This window comes from Lactuca virosa, chromosome 8 (genome assembly GCF_052849685.1).
Source record: "Lactuca virosa cultivar CGN04683 chromosome 8, Lactuca_virosa_CGN04683_v6, whole genome shotgun sequence".
Lineage (NCBI taxonomy): Eukaryota > Viridiplantae > Streptophyta > Magnoliopsida > Asterales > Asteraceae > Lactuca > Lactuca virosa.
In genome coordinates this window covers 253,551,630-253,569,726 of record NC_136433.1, presented here as the reverse complement: position 1 = coordinate 253,569,726, position 18,097 = coordinate 253,551,630, and the positions used below count along the sequence as shown (strand labels likewise).

The 18,097-nt window shown below is 42.2% G+C and overlaps 1 protein-coding gene across 1 annotated transcript; it reads right to left on the bottom strand.

Annotated features, from left to right (window-relative positions):
* Positions 1-3,429: 3,429 nt before the first annotated feature.
* On the bottom strand, positions 3,430-4,449 carry LOC145131443 (uncharacterized). The gene has a single exon (XM_079066123.1). The coding sequence runs from the start codon at positions 4,447-4,449 to the stop codon at positions 3,430-3,432; it is 1,020 nt and encodes a 339-aa protein (XP_078922249.1).
* Between the last annotated feature and the right edge of the window lie 13,648 nt (positions 4,450-18,097).

Here is an 18,097-nt window from a genome sequence, read left to right as displayed (position 1 = left end):
ATAGGAAATGACATCCCAACTCTGCAGGAAGTGAAGTCCTGGCTTGGGAAGTGTTTCGCTATGAAGGACCTTGGAGAAGGTGCCTATATCCTAGGGATAAGGATTCTGAGATACAGGAGTAAAATACTAATTGGACTTAGTCAGAGTACCTACTTGGATAAGGTGTTGAATAGATTCAGCATGCATAATTCCAAGAAAGGAGAGTTACCGATCCAGAGTAACGCCAGACTGAGTAAGACTCAGAGCCCGAGTACAGAGGCTGAGATAGTTGGGATGAGTCGAGTACCTTATGATTCCGTTGTAGGCTCGATCATGTATGTTATGACTTGTACTCGTCCTGATGTGGCCTTTACACTGAGCATGGTCAGCAGATATCAGGGAAACCCTGGCAAGGCTCACTGGACTGCGGTAAAGAACATTCTCAAGTATCTGCGGAGGACTAAGGATTGGGTCCTTACCCTCGGTGGGAGTGATGACTTGAGAGTAGTAGGGTATAGTGATGCTAGCTTTCAGACTGATAGGGATAATTTCCGCTCGCAGTCAGGCTGGGTCTTTACCCTAAACGGAGGAGCAATTTCTTGGAAAAGTTCCAAGCAGGAGACAGTGGCTGATTCAACTTCCGAATCAGAGTATATAGCGGCAAGCGAGGCAGCAAAGGAGGCTATATGGCTGAAGAACTTCATTGGAGACCTTGGGGTTGTACCAGCTATAAAGGAGCCTATGGAAATTTTCTGTGATAGTGAAAGTGCAGTTCCCTTAGCCAAGGAACCAAGGGATCACGGGAGATCCAGACACATCGACAAAAAAATACCATTTTATCAGACATCAAATAGAAGGACTCCTCGTGGCAAAGAGGGTATCATCGGATGAGAACCCAGCAGATCCCCTCACAAAGGGACTGGGTAGGGTTAAGCATCTCCAGCATGCGAGGCACATAGGGTTGAAGGATGATATTAGTTTTAGTAGTTAGATAGCTTTGAAATGTGTAAAGTGTAATTGACATTTTATGATGAATAAAAGTTGTTGTTTATTTATGAGTAAAGTGTTGCTATCTTTTGTCAATCGTTTTTCTATCGTTTCATTTTGCATGTTTTGACTTCCTGAATAATTATGTTATGGTATTTTATATTATTCAAATTCTCCACAGTCGGTCATATGTTAGAAGTAGATATGAATCAAGACTGTCATGTAGTTGGTTGTAGATGTCTAAGATGTTGGACATAGCAAAGTGTTGCTACAACACTCATGAGTGCTCAATAGTTCTAAGTATCGGATTCAACCCACGCTCACTTGTATCACTTCATGGAATTTATCTCGAGTGATCGTGAGACGGTAATATCATATAAGTCTTCAAACCTAGAGATATGAGTTGTTAACTATGAGTTGGTTATACATTGATTGTACGAAAACGCATTGGTAACTCGATGTTATAAAACGTGCCTTTGTGTATAATTCAACAAGTAGTAGAACAAGCATATGAGTCGAAGTTTATCTGTTCCTTCTTGGATTATAAGCGATATCTGGGCCCATCGATGATTTTGTTGTGACCTATGTACCGGGCCCGGTCAGAACTAAATTGATGTGTTCGATTAAGTTCTATGTTAAATAAATCGGAAATCGGGAAACAAACTGCTGGACAATAAGTAAGACAATGTTCCATGTATTTGTCCGGCTGATATCCATAACAGAGGATTATATTATCACTTATCTTAAATGGCGTATCATCATCATCTCAGTTCCGCGAGACCTTAAAAGAGCTACGATTGTTGATCGGTTCCTGAAGACATTCTTGCAGTTATAGTTATTAGACTTATCCAAGTGGGAGACTGTTGGATTAGGTGTCTAAGTTCATAACTATTCCTGGAATGTACTTGACCCGGTTAGCATGGTCCATTTGGGTTGCATGGCATTGCAATACTTGGATAGACCAAAATACGAGAAAGGACACTTAAGGTTTATTAATATATTATAAGTTATAATATATTAACAATATTATTTAATTAGTATTGATCAAAGAATTAATTTTGAATTAATTAAGTGATCAAAAAGAGACTAATTAAATATATGGGGTTGATTGTGTAAATCATATATTCTTGTATAGTGGGCTAATGATCTATGGTTTGTGTGGATTGGGCTAAAACCCATAAGGTGCTCCATGGATAGTCCATGGAGGTTACAAACCCATGGATCATGGAATATGGAAAGCCATGAAAATTAGGGTTTACATGGTGTAATCCTACTTGTGTCACAACTATATAAAGACCCCAAGTCTAGCAAAATCGGCACTACAAGCAAGTAAAGAGGGCTAGCCGATTTTGAGGTGTTAGTGAACTTCTCTCAAGGTTATTCCAAGTGTTGTGGTGTTGTGTGAGACATTTGAGGCATCACACTTGAGGTGCTAGGCTCACAAGGTTCTCAAGGAATCCAAACAACAAAAAGTATGTTCTTCTTCTAGCATTTATGTTTAAAAGTTCCCCATGCTATGCTAGATAGGTTTTTTTTTAAAGAGCCAAAGCTCAGCAAACTTTATTAAAAAGAATAAAAGAATACAAACAACCAACCCAACATCAAAAAACAAATCCTATCAATCTCCAACCTATCCATAACCAACTACCTAACCATTTTTTAATCCCCAAAAAACCCCCAGAAAAACCCCTAAACACAAAACTAATCCTAGAGATAGTCCAAGAACTTATTATATGTGGGAAAAAAGGTAACTTCAACCCCTTGCAACTCATAAACCCATCCAGACCAGCAAAACAAAAGCAAGGGGCAAGGCCCTTAAAAAAACCCACTGTCCAAAGGACTACCTCTAAGAACCAATAAAACAACCAACAAGAAAAACCCAAACTGTCAAATAACCCAATATTCACACTATTACACATAAACAGTCTAACAACCCAATGAATTAACATCCTGCAAAAACCTTCACTCCAACTTCTTTTCCTCTGCATCCAATCTCTATAACCCAAACAATCTCTACTAAAACAAGTTAATTGAAACCTCCAGCAGGCACTCCAATTAGAATTCACCAGCATATACTTCAGACACCTCCATCTAACATTAAAGAGAATTCTGGACCTGCATAACAAACAATTCCAGCCAAACCCAAACCAAATTGTGAACCATAAGAAATTAAAATTAAGTTGCATGCTGGACATGTCATCAATCACATGTCCAGGAATCCTCACTCGAATAATCTCAATCAATATCATATTCAAATAAGAATTCCCAAAGGTACAAATTACTGTATTTGGAAACAAACTTCCAAATAAGTAAATAAAACCGTCAATTCCTTTAAAATCACAACCATCTTCCATCTTACTTATCAAAACTCCAAACCAACTATTCCAGCACACTAGAATCACAAACTCCCAACCCCTGTCCCAACCAAAACTCCATTTATTCCAAATATACCCTTTTATCGTCTTATTCATTTTCCTTCTGTTTACTTCCATTAATACCCCAACAATTTTTAACTTCCTCCTTCATAGATTTGACTTCCTTCTTCATCCCTAACAATTTCAATTGTATCTCCTTCTCTATACAACTAATAACAGCAAACACAGATCTTGAAACAGCCCTAAACTGCCTCATATTTCTTTCATGCCAAATGTGACTGACACAACCAGCCAAAACCAACTTCTTAATAATATCCCCCACAGATCTACCCGAAACCTGAATCCCAAATTTCCTGATCAAATCCCACCAATCATCATAGAAAATTCTAATATCAGCCTTAATACGGAAATGATCCCAAATTCGACAAGAGAAATCGCATTGGAAAAACAAATGATTATGGGAATCATTAACCTTAAGACACAAAGGGCACAACAAATTACCTTTAATTTCCCACTTTTGGATTCTGTCCTGAGTTTTCAGTTTGCCATGAACCGCCAACCACAATATAAAAGCATTCCTGGGTATATTATTACTATACCACACAATATTAAACCAAGGAAATCTTGGCCCAAACGCATTCACATCATCCCATGTTTGCTTACACGAAAAGGCCTTGCATTTACCATCCTTATCTCTCCATAAAATTTTATCATTAATTCCTTCCTCATTACAGAACATGGGCCCATCAATCAACCCAGGATATTTCTCTAACCACCTATCAGGCCAACAGACTTGATTATCACTAACTAAATCAGCCACCCTAGCCATATCATCAAACCCAACTCCTATCCATTCTCTTCTGGGAATAATCATACTTAAAATGCCTATGGGATGCCACCAATCATGCCATAAAGAAGTACTCTCACCATTGCCTATACAGGAAACAATGAAAGGTCTAAGAGTACCCCTAACATTCAAGAATCTTTTCCATGTCCAACAATGATTCTTTTTAACTTCAATATCCCAAAATTTTCTATTTTTTATATGGAAAAGATAAATCCATCTAATCCATAAAGAAATTTTTCTTATTAACAATGTTCCACACATGTTTAGCTAATAACACCTCATTCCATTTCCTTAGATCTTTCAGGCCTAACCCCCCGACCTCCTTAGGAGTACAAACCACTTTCCATTTAATTTTAGCTTTACCTTTAACCACATCACCTCCACTCCAGAGATATCCCCTACAAATCTACTCGATTTCCAAAACAGTGGAGATAGGCAGCTTGAAAACCGAAGCCCAGTACACATTCATAGAAGCCAAAACAGAGGATATAAGCTGAAGTCTTCCAGCAAAAGAAAGAAATCTACACTTCCAGCTTAAAATTCTCATCTTAATTTTGTCCATTAATCCTCTGCAGTCTCTTCCAAATAGCTTGGTAACAGAAAGGGGAACTCCCAAATATTTAAATGGAAATTTTCCAATTTCAAAAGGAAGGATCCCATTAATAAACGCCCTCACAGCAGGTTTAACATCACTAAAAAAATCATACTTTTATTCAGACTCACATTTAATCCAGATAAATCTTTAAATTGATCCAAGGATTCCTTAATAACTCTAGCTGAACTGCAATCTCCACGACAGAACATCAGCAAATCATCCGCAAAACAAAGATGAGTAATCTGCATCCTCTTGCATCTACTGTGATAATTAAAATTCCCACTTCTCTCTATATTATCCTTCAAAACCAGATTAAAAACCTCCATAACAAGGGTAAAAAGATAAGGAGATAATGGATCCCCCTGTCTAAGACCCCTCTTCCCTTCAAAAAAACATTTATCCTCCCCATTTATGCACACAGTAAACCAAGGAGAAGAAACACACATCATAATCCAGTGCACCATAATAGGATGAAACCCAAACCCATATAAAGCTTTTTCAAGAAACTTCTAGTTAACAGTATCATAAGCTTTTTGAATGTCAATCTTCATAGCACATTTAGGTGGCCCATCCTTCCTATTATATTTCACCATCAGCTCCTGAACAAGAAGAATATTGTCTAGAATAGACCTCCCCGGAATGAAAGCAGGCTGATTTGAATCAACAATTAAACCCAAATGCTTTCTAATTCGGTTAACAATAACTTTACTGATACACTTGTACAAAGTATTACAGCAAGCTATTGGTCTGTAATCAGTAACAACTCTAGGGCACTCAACTTTAGGAACAAGAACAATTCTAATCGCATTCACACACTTAGGAATCTTCCCAGTCCAAAAAATTTCCCGAACAACTTTGCAAACTTCTGGTCCCACAACTTTCCAAGCAGATTTAAAGATTTTTGAAGAAAAGCCATCTGGACCCGGAGCTCGATTGTCGTCAATATCAAACATGGCACATTTAATCTCTTCATCAGTAACAACTCTAATCATTTCACCAGCCAAATTAATATCTAATTTGTTCCTAAACAAATCCCCATCAATATTTCTTCCACCATCGTTAAAATCGGACCCAAGAAAAGCTTTGAAATGATCCATAAATCTATCATTCTTACACTGTCCACTAACCCACCTGCCATCTTCATCCAAAATCACAGAAATCCTATTTCTATTCACATGACTCTTAATAGATTTGTGAAAAAAACTTGTGTTTCTATCCCCTTCCTTCAACCAATTAATTTTAGCTTTTTGAATCAGAAATTTCTCTTCATCCTCACAAGCCATGTTGAAATCAAAAAGCACTTTCGCATGTTCTTCTCTAATTGAGGCATTAAACGGATTTTTATCAATATCAACTTGAAGATCATCCAAAGTCTTCCTTAAATCCTTCAGTCTAATCCCAGACACATCATACGAACTATACAAACTTCGACAAGGTTTTTTTAAAAGCTTTAACTTCTGAGTCACTTTAAAAATAAAACCTCCACTAATTTTAGTTCCCCAAATCTCTTCAACCATCGGAAGGAAATCATCTTTCTCAGCAATGAAATTCACAAATCTAAAAGGATTCCTGATATTAGAAACACCAATAGGGATAGAAAGGATAGCTGGCGAATGATCAGAGATACGATAAGGCTTAAATATCCCATGCGCCCTCGGAAACAGCTCCATGAATTTTAAATTAACCATTATACGATCAAGCTTTTTCATCAACCCTTTTGATCCTGCTGGAGACTTAGACCAGGTGAATTGCAGACCAGGACTATTTAAATCTTCAACTTCTATAGAGTTAATGCACTCTATAAAATCAGCAACACCTTCCGGTATTCTAGAACAACATTCCGAATACTCAGACATCTTCAAGGCAACATTAAAATCACCCACTATAACCCAAGCCTTATTATTAGTCACAGATTTGAATTTCACCAAATTTTCCCATAACAGCATTCTGTCAATGTACCTAGAAGCAACATAGATAAATGACATATAAACTTCAACCTTAGTCTCATTATTTCTAACCAAGCAATGCAAAACTTGATCAGAATGAGTAATCACCATTAAATCAACCAAATTATTATTCCACCCAACAATTATTCTAGTTCCTAAATTACAGGAACTACTATTAGAAACCCAATCCCAATGTTTAAAAACCTTGGAACAAACTTTCTTTAAATTCAATTTAGAGATTTGAGATTCAAGAATACCACAAATCCCCAAATTATTATTTTTGATAATATCAATCACTTCCTTCTGCTTGACCATTTTATTAAGCCCCTTTATATTCCAGACACCCACATTCATCATTGTGAAATATTAGAAGTGCTGACTTTACCCCCCCCCCCCCTCTAAAGTCTGAGATACCACACTACCAATCCCCTTGTTTTCCTTTTTTCTATTCCCTGACCCCTGAGCTTCAGAATCCTTACTCATGATCGGATGAGAATCAATCATCACCACTTTATCAGAATCTGCCATCTCATCTGCACTAGGATTTTTATTTTTCACCATATCTTCCTCCATACTTTCAACAATATCATCAGCCATTAATCCCAAAACCTCAAATCTATTACCATTATCTTTTTTACTAACGACTTCAGGTTTCTTTGCTACAGCCTTTACTTCCTTATTTTGATCCTCCTTAGCATTCTGCCCACCTCTTGAAGTTGAAGCTTCAAAGGCCTGATTCTTTTCTTTATTCCAGTGACTTACACTAGAATTAACCCATTTCCCATTTTGCCCCCTCCCAGTTCCATTATTATTTCTACCATTCCCTTTACTATCATTCCTCCAATTAATACTCCCATTATTCCCTTTGTAATTTTGATTCTGTTTCCCACCATTACCACCTTTTCCTCCACCATCACTATTTCCTTTCTGAATAACTCCTAAAAATCCATCATTATCCATAACAGCCTTTCCTTTAGAATTCTGAATACCAACAGTTCCTTTAACATCCTTATTCTTGTCATTTTCACTTATCGCAGCGATACACACCCTATCAATATGTCCAAAAACTTTACAATGGTTGCATCTAGAAGGATACCACGCATATTCAACAGCAAATTCTTGATTCACAGCACAGTTCTTCACAAAATCCCAGTAGTGACTTCAATACTCTTCTTCCATTCCTTATCCGCCGACATCTCAACCAATATTCTCGCACAGGCACTCCTACCCTTATGTTGTAGACACATATCCTCAGTAAAAGAATCAAACGCCAATGGAATTCCCAAGTTACTAGCTATGATGCAAAGGTTCTCCCCACTCCACACCTCCAAAGGAAGGTCATATATTTTTATCCAGACTGGGACTTTGTCATGTCTATCTTTAGATAAAGAAAGACCAGGTCTCCACCTTTGCAAAAATAAAGGAATGTTATTGAAAATTAACCATGGACTTCCATCCAAAGCAGCTTGCATCTCCTGATCACTCGAAAATTTAAAGAATAGGAAACCCTTACTATTCATGAACACATCTTCCAACCCCATATTCTTCCATAGTCTTTTAACTTCTTTCTGAATAGCAGGAAAGGCAACTTTCTTATCAATCATATATCCATACAGGGTATTAACATAAGGTAAACTAGCTGTTTTTAAATTTTCAATAGGAATTATAGCTGGACCATCATCACTCCCATCACCAGATGGTATATACTTCACCTCTAACTTCCCTTTATGCATAACACCCCTCAAAGCTCCAGCATAAGACATTTCACCTTTCCCTATCCCATTATTACCAATTACAGGTTGCCTATTACCTTTCCCAGCAGGCCCCAGTAAAGAAGGTTCCCTGTTAATGTTGTTAATGACACTTCCCATTGAATTCAACCCCTTCACTTGTGGAACACTATCATCCTTATCAACCATCTCATTTTCAGATTCAGAGATTCCTTCCTTCATATCAATCAAGTTTCCATTCTCATCCCAATAAACATTAGGATTAATTCTGGTATCTCCTTCATTATTCTCTTCAGATTCATTAGACTTCAAATTTTTATCCATCTCCATTTGATTCTTCTTAATCTCATTAAGAAAAGTAAATCCTACCTTCGGATCAAATTCCTCAAACACTTTACTACAATTAACCTTATCCTTCTGAGCATTATCATCCTTACCCACAATTGTTGTAGCAACATTACACTCAACTTTACTCATAGGGTCAAGCTCATTAACATCACTAATCACAATCGAAGGATTAGCAATCTTCATTTGATTAGTAATAACTTTCATTTTAGTATTAGGGCTTAACAAATCATCCCCAATCTTAGGATTCTCCCAATTTTTAGATAAAGAGGCTGTGTTACCTGATGGGATCTGAATCTCCGGAACCATAGTAGACTTCTCCCCATTCGTGTTGTGCTTACCTTCAGCCTTCGCATACACCTCATTGTGATACTCCTTATTGGCAATGAGTTGACTACTCGAATCCGATTCACCAGCCACTAGATCCTTCAGAATAGCACGATTTCCAGATACCGAAATGCTAGCATCCGATTCCCAGGCTGAAACCGAATCCGTATCACTCTCAGTTTCTTCCTCTGAAGCTTCCTCTTCATAATACTCCACCGCATCCATTGGAATACTATCTTCATTTCCTTTTCGCCTTAATGTCCTTTCAACATAAACCTTCCCATCAGATTTCCATTCCGACTTGCTAATACCAGTAGCAACAGCTCCCGATGTACTTGGCTTCCTTCTAGCTCTGTAAATGGTAGCTGAAGAATGTTCAACCACCCCAGGCGGAACAACCTCACTCAAATCAACTTCCGTCTTCACATAACGAACAACAACACTCTTATCAGGAGGCTTAACTTTCACATCCTTCAATCGGTTCTTCTTAGAAGAAGCACCCATCAACACACCAGAAATGGGATGAGAAAAAGCTTCTACGATGTAAATAGGAACACCGGAGAAGCAGCGCCGGTGAGACACAAACTAGATCACACCACCGTTAGAGAGAATTAGGGGAAGAGAGAGAAAGTAGAGAGAGAAAGCGAAAAAGTTTTTTATTAGGGAAAAAAGTTGGTTGCTATGCTAGATAGGTTAAGAACCTTGGAAATCAAATTTGCATGTATCTTAGTAAAACATAGATCCAAGGTTTCTAGGGTTGCATGTACACCTTAGGAGTGTTAGAATGCTCAAAACCCTTCAGATTAGGGGTGAGAACACCCGGTTTGTGCAGGATAGCCGGAGATTATTGACCTGTTGCGGTCGGGTCTGGGTTCCGATGTCTGGTGGGGTCAGACAGATTGTTCTGGAGGAGGCTCCTAAGTCTCACTTCTCTATTCACTCAAGGGCCACCAAGATGTACCGGGACTTGCGATTGAGCTACTGGTGGTCGTACATGAAGTGAGAAATCGCTTGGTACGTGGAGAGGTGCCTGACCTGTAGGATGGTCAAGGTCGAGCACCAGAGGCCGCATGGCAAGCTGCAGGCTCTCGAGGTTCCCATGTGGAAATGGGAGCAGATCACGATGGACTTTATCACCAAACTGCCGAAAACAGCGAAGGGCTTCGACGCTATTTGGGTCATCGTGGATCGACTAACCAAGAGCGCTCACTTTCTAGCGATACGGGAGAGTTTATCGGCCGAGAAGTTGGCCGAGGTATATATCCGCGAGATCGTTGCTCGCCATGGGGTGCCGGTCTCTATCGTTTCAGACCGTGATGTTCGGTTCACCTCCCATTTTTGGCAGAAGTTCCACGAGGAACTGGGCACGCGGCTGCATTTCAGTACAACCTACCATCCGCAGACAGACGGACAGAGTGAGCGGACCATACGGACTCTCGAGGATATGCTAAGAGCCTGCGTTATCGACTTCGTTGGGAATTGGGACTCCTACCTACCGCTTGCAGAGTTCTCCTACAACAACAACTTTCATTCCAGCATTGGCGCTCTGCATTATGAGCTGTTGTATGCATGGAGATGTCGCACCCCAGTCTGTTGGGGCAAGGTCAGTCACAGGGTGATGGATTGGACCGAGGTAGTTCTGCAGACTACCGAGAGGATTCAACAAATCATATAGTGGTTGCAGACCGTACAAAGTCGACATAAGAGTTACGCTGACAGACGCCGATCTGAGTTGGAGTTTCAGGTCGGTGACATGGTCCTGAAGGTCTTTCCCTGGAAGGGTGTGATCCGCTTCAGGAAGAGGGAGAAATGGGGCCCCCGATACATCGGGTCGTTCAGGATCATTGCCAGGGTTGGCAAGGTGGCGTATAGACTAGAGCTACCAGAGGAGCCTAGTCAGATCCAAAAAACTTTCCATGTGTCACAGTTGGGAAAGCGCATATTAGATGAGGAGGCAGTGGTGTCATTGGATGACATACAGGTCGACGAGCGCCTGAATTATGTAAAGAGGCCAGTGGCCGTTCTGGAGAGGAAAATGAAGGTTCTACGGAACAAGGAAGTACCTTTGGTAAAGGTACAATGGGAGCACCAGAGGGGATCTGAGTGGACTTGGGAGCCGGAGGCTGAGATGCGGGAGCATTACCCGGAGTTGTTCACCGCAGCGGACTTCGAGGACGAAGTCTAGTTCAAGTGGGGGAGAATTGTAACACCCCGACTTTCAGGTATAAACTTTACAGCCTGTAACGACCCAATTTTCAAAAGAAATTTTTCATTTTTAATTATCCAAAATACATTTTCATCATCCACAAAACCTGTTCCAATTGTTTTCAAAACCATGTCAAATACAACTTTATTTCAAAATTTCAGAGTGTCCCATAAAATGCCCGAGTGAGAGTGCACGCCGCGCCATCAAGCATTGATTGCCCTTGCCCTTGGGCTCAGATGTACCTGAAACAAATCCACAAACTTTAAGCTATTGCTTAGTGAGTTCCCCAGAGCATACCCACACACAAACCACATACAACATATCATACTAACTGTAACAGCTACACATATTGCATAAGTCATGCATACAACAGACAAGGATGTTGTGGGATCGTCCCCAGGGTCTTACTCTAGGATGCCATGGGCTCCCCACATGGTCTTATACCTAAGTGTCATGGGCTCTCCCATGGTCTTTGATAGGAAAGCCATGGGCTCTCCACATGGTCTTACATCCAAGTGTCATGGGCTCTCCCATGGTCTTCCATACAAACATACCACATATACCACTAGCATACTTCCTAGCTCATACCAACTACCATGTCACATAACACAATCTCAGCTAGGATATTACATAACATAAAATGGGCCGGCCATGGTGCCTTAGACCCATTGGTATGGTGAGGAGACTCACCTCTCACGAATGTTGTGCTGGAAAACTAGGATCAGATATGTCCCACGTGCTACTCCAACTTAAGTGCCTATAAACATTAAATGATTGACCTGTCATGATCCCATAATTACCCTCAAAGTCAACCCTGGTCAATCCTGGTCAAAGTCAAGGTCAACAGTGAAGGTCAATAGTCCCTGTTGACCTCAACTCGTTGAGTGCATCCAACAACTCGTCGAGTTAGCTGCATAACTCGTTTAACTTGCCGAGTTACCTTGGTAACTCGTCGAGTTCCTCCTGAGTCCATTCCACTGAATCCTGCCTCGACTCGCCGAGTCACCCTAGTGATTCGTTGAGTTCATCATATGTCCAGAAAACTAATGTCTAAACGGACCAAAACCCTAATCCTTCATTGCACTTATCCAGAAACTCAAAAACGGGCAAACCCTACTCCGAATCGTCGAGTCAGCTAAGGGACTCGACGAGTTCCTTCAGTCCATTCCAAGCTCAGCCCTTTTCAGTGGGATCTATGGTCCCAAACTCCATATCTAAACTCCCTTAGTGCAGATACCACGCAAAGTTTCAAACTTTACGTGCATGCAAGGCCCTCCAAGGCCATAACCTAAAAACTAGGCTTCTTACAATGTTTTTCTGCATGGAAAGGGGCTAGGCTGAATAAAGTGAGCAACTTTATGCCATTGGGGGACCTTGAGAGGTCCAGATCTGGAACCATATCCTTGTGATAAGTCCAGATCCAAGCGTGACTCCATTTTGCACCAAAAATGGCCATTTACCTCCAAGAAAAGGGATCTAATCAACTAGAGATCAAGGTGACGACTTTATACCTCAAAATGATGGTCAAGACAGAGTAGATGTTGGATCTACTTCTCGTCTCTTTGTTCCTTCCTCTTCAAGCTCTAGAATCCTTCACAAATGCCCAAAAATCACTCACAAAAGCTCTTTCTCTCACTAAAAAAGGTTCAAGATCGATCTAGGGTTTCCTCTGGATATTAGGGTGATAGAGGAGGCCACAAGAGGCGCAATACGTTCTTTAAATAGGGTGCAAAACCTAAAAATCAAGGTTTCCTTTTACAGCTCCTACTCGTCGAGTCGGAATACTCGTCGAGTCGGGGCCTTCCGACTCGTCGAGTAGGACCCAAACCCCGCGTCCCTTAACAGTCTCTACTCGACGAGTTGGAGCGCCCCAACTCGTGGAGCCCATGCATAAAACCCGAAAAATTATAAAAATAAATGAATACCTGGAACAGGTGTTACAAGTCTCCCTCACTTGAACTAAACTTCGTCCTCGAAGTCTGCTGGCTCGAACAAATCCGGGTAGTGGTCTCGCATCTCGTCCTCCGGCTCCCAAGTCCACTCGGAGCCCCTGCGGTGCTGCCATTGCACCTTTACCAGCTTCACTTCCTTGTTCCGAAAAACCTTGGTCTTCCTGTCTAAGATTGCGAACGGTCTCTCAATGTAGTTCAGGCTCTCGTCCACCTGAATATCGTCAAGAGAAACGACTGCGGACTCATCAGTGACACACTTCCCAAGCCGTGACACGTGGAAGGTGTTGTGAATCTGACTAAGCTCATCCAGCAACTCCAAACGATATGCCACCTTGCCACCCGGGCCATAATCCTGAAAGGGCCTATATACCGTGGCCCTAACTTGCCCCTATTTCGAAACCTGATGACCCCCCTTCTAGAGAGACACTTTCAACAATACGAAATCCCCCACCTGGTACTCAAGATCCGATCGCCGCCGGTCGGCATAACTTTTTTGACGGCTCTGCGCGACTCGCAGCAGGTCGCGCACCTACTAAATCAGCCCGGTAGTCTTGAGCACCACTTCAATGCTCCCCATGACTCAGTGTCCAACTTCGTCCCAACAAACCAGAGTCCTACATCTCCTGCCATACAACATCTCAAATGGAGGTCGGTCGATGTTGGCATGGTAACTGTTATTGTATGAAAACTCAGCCAGTGGAAGGTATGTATCCCAGCTCCCTCCAAAATCCAACACACATGCTCGCAGCATATCCTCCAGTGTTTGGATCGTCCTCTCGCTCTGGCCATCTGTATGAGGGTGGTACGCTGTACTAAAATGCAGCTGAGTGCCTAACTCTTCGTGGAACTTCTTCCAGAACCTAGATGTAAACCAAACATCCCTGTCTGAAACTACCGATACCGACAACCCGTGTCTAGCCACCACCTCTCGCACATAAATATCCGCTAGCTTCTCGGCGGATATACTCTCAAAGATCGGAATAAAGTAGGCACTCTTCGTCAGTCTGTCTACGATCACCCATATGACAACCACACCCCTTGTCGTCCTCGGTAATTTCGTAATGAAGTCCATAGTGATCTCTTCCCACTTCCACATGGGAATAGGTAGCGGCTGAACCTTGCCATGAGGCCGCTGATGTTCGGCCTTGACCTTCCTACAGGTCAAGCACCGCTCAACGAACGAGGCGATCTCCCGCTTCATGCAGGGCCACCAGTAACTCAGCCTCAAATCTCTATACATTTTTGTAGCCCCTGGATGTATAGAGAATTTGGACTTGTGTGCCTCCTCCAATATCTTCTGCCTCACTCCTCCAGTCACCGATACCCATACTTGGCCACACTGTGTCAAAAGGTCGCGACTATCCTTAACAAACAAAGGATACTGCCCCTGAATCCGTTCTATCTTCCAGTTCTCCTTCTTTACCCCCTCGACCTGAGCCTCCTTGATCATATCCAACAATGGAGAGATCACGGCCATCCTCAAACAGGAGTTCCCAATCGGGGAACCTGCCGCCTTGCGGCTCAAAGCATCGGCCACCACTTTGGCCTTCCCGGGATGGTATAAGATCTCGCAATCATAGACCTTCAGCACATCCAACCACCTCCTCTGTCTCATGTTAAGGTTCTGCTGATCCATCAAATACTTCAAACTCTTGTGATCAGTATAGATAGTGCACCTCACTCCATACAAGTAATGCCTCCACATCTTGAGGGCAAACACCACTGCCCCCAATTCCAGGTCGTGAGTGGGGTAATTCGCCTCATGAGGCTTCAACTACCTCGAAGCGTAAGCTATCACATGCCCCCTCTGCATCAGTACCGCGCCTAATCCTGAAATCGATGTGTCACATTATACCACCAAATCATCTAACCCCTCGGGTAGTACTAGAATCGGAGCCTCGCATAGCCTCCGTCTCAGGGTCTCAAAAGCCAATTGTTGATCAGTACCCCATCGAAATGTCACATTCTTCTTGGTCAAGCGAGTCAAGGGCACAGCAATCTTGGAGAAATCCTGGATGAATCTTCAATAAGAGCCCGCTAGGCCCAAGAAGCTACGGATCTCAGAAGCAGTCTTCAGTACTTCCCACTGCATGACTGCCTCAACCTTAGCTGGATCAACCGGAATACCCTCCTGGTTGATGATGTGCCCCAAAAACCGTACCTCCCGCAGCCAAAAATCACACTTGGAGAACTTGACATACAACCTCTCCGTCCCCAGGGTCTCCAATACCTCCCTCAGATGCTACTCGTGTTGCTCTGTGGTCTTAGAGTAGACCAGAATATCATCAATAAAGACGATCACCGACCGATCCAGAATCGGTCTACATACCATGTTCATGAGATCCATGAACGCTGTTGGGGCATTGGTGAGCCCAAATGGCATCACTACGAACTCATAATGCCCATACCGAGTCCTGAAAGCTGTCTTTAGTATATCCTCATCCCGAATCCTCATCTGGTGGTATCCCGACCGAAGATCAATCTTGGAAAACCAAGACGCACCCTGTAGTTGATCGAACAAATCATCAATCCTCGGTAGCGGATAACGGTTCTTCACCGTTAGTTTGTTCAGCTCTCGATAGTCAATGCACATCCTGTGTGATCCATCCTTCTTTTTCATGAATAGGATCAAAGCTCTCCACGGGGAACTGCTCTGACGGATAAATCCTCGGTCTAGCAGCTCCTGAAGCTGTGTAGATAGCTCATGCATCTTGGGCGGTGCTAGCCGGTATGGTGCCTTCGCTATCGAAGCGGCACTCGACACCAAATCAATGCGAAACTCCACCTGCCTCTCCGGAGGCACTCCTGGTAATTCTTCGGGAAAAAACATCCCGAAATTCTTGTACAACCGGCACACTGCCCACATCTGTCGTGGTCTCAACCCTCGTATCTAAGATATAGGCCAGAAATCCTGTACATCCCTGCTGCAGAAATCTCCTTTCCCTCACAGCCGAACAGAGGGCCGGCCCTTGCGAGGCCCTCTTACCATGTATAACCAGTTCTCCCCCACTTGGGGCTCGAACCCTCACTAACTAGCGCTTGCAGTCAATCATGGCCCCATTAGCCCCCAACCAATCCATCTCGACAATCACTTTCAGCCCTCGCAAAGGTATCAAAACCAAGTCAACGCGAAACCTCTCTCCAAGCACATTCAAGACATAGTCCTGATACACCCTCGTAGCACTCACAGTGTGGTCGTCAGCAATCTCTACCTCAAGCGGGTAATCCAAAGTTCCCGACGCATACCGAAACTTCTTGCTAAGCGCAAGAGACACGAATGATTGGGTAGCGCCCAAATCAAACAACACATGAGCCGATATACCATTGACCAAAAAGGTCCCTATACATAAGTACAAAGCACATATCAGCAATACAAGTAAATAGAGAGCAGAGAAGAATAAATACATACCAGCCATGACGTTTGGCTCTGCCCGAGCCTCCTCGGTAGTCAGCTGAAAGGCGCAGCTCCTCACCGCTGGAGCATCCGCCTTAGCAGGGCATCCACCTGTGATCCTCATCGTGGCGGGCGCGGGTGCCACCACTGCTATAACGCCCGTAGATCCGGGCTAGTCAATTTAGAGATAATAGGGGTCGAAAACGACTTTTTGAGAAAAGATTATTTAGAATAAATAATCTTAACCAAGGTGTAGAATACGTCTCAAGGGTTCCGTACATATAAAGAATGTTGAAATCCGAGTTATAACGAAGAAGTTATGGTGCGTCGAAGTTTTACGGCAAAACCGGCACGACACCGGGAGACGTAAATAGTGAATTTACGATGGAGGACTTTTTAGCCTTAGAAATCTAAACAAAAGTTGTAGTATACGTTAAACCGAGAACATACAAAAAACGAACGCCCAAATCTGACTTCGTATGAGGAAGTTATGAATTTTCTAAGATTTGGCTTAACAGTGCACAACCTGAAACTCGAATTTTAGATCGAGCGGTTTTTGGCCTACGCGACCTAAATGAGAATTGAAGATCTCATTAATAGGAACTCAACGGTAAAAAGACAGACGAAAACAGAGTCCGTATGTAGAAGTTATGAATTTTACGCGGACATTTAACAGTATAATCTCCTCGTACTGTTAAATTTAAGATCGGTCGATAATTAGCCGACAGAGTCAAAATGAAAGTTGTAGATCTTATTTTACCTACGCGTAGATATAAAGAACATAAAAAACGGAGGTCGTATGTGAAAGTTACGGATTTTAGAAGTCGGAAGTGTGCTGTGCGAAAATGGGTGATGTGGCACAATCCAGGCCATTGCTTTCTCCCCAAGTCTTGCCACTAGATGGTGACATGTGGCACCAAGTTCAGCCATTTTTCACCCTATAAATAGAACCTCTCCCACCCTCATTTTCTTCACACCTTTCCCATTCTTTCTTCTCTTTACTCTCTCTCTAGAACCTCTCTCTAGCCCCGAAACCCCCCGAAAAGCCTAGGGAACCTCCCTAGCACGAGGCGGAAGCCCCGGAGTGCTCGACGGCTCCGAGAAGAAGAGCTTTTCGTCTCGGGAACGCTGCTCCAAGCAAAGCCCGATTTTCTATAAAACCCGCTGTAAGTGAGCTACACCTACGCTATTTTTAATATAGCTTTTATTTAATTATAGTAACGTTATTAGGAACTTATAATAAGTACTTGGGCTATTATTATGGGTTATATAAGTATTTTTTAACGCTTATATAATAGTAATAATAGCTAGACTATTAATTAGTCTCGGCGAATAATATACTAAACTCTAGTGGTAATAATACTAGGTTTCGTCGAAGGAAATTATTTTTAAGAAGCGAAGCGCTGTCTGAGTT

Coding starts and splice junctions, on each gene's coding strand:
- LOC145131443 (XM_079066123.1), bottom strand. CDS start 4,449: ATGTGTGGAACATTGTTAATAAGAAAAATTTCTTTATGGATTAGATGG.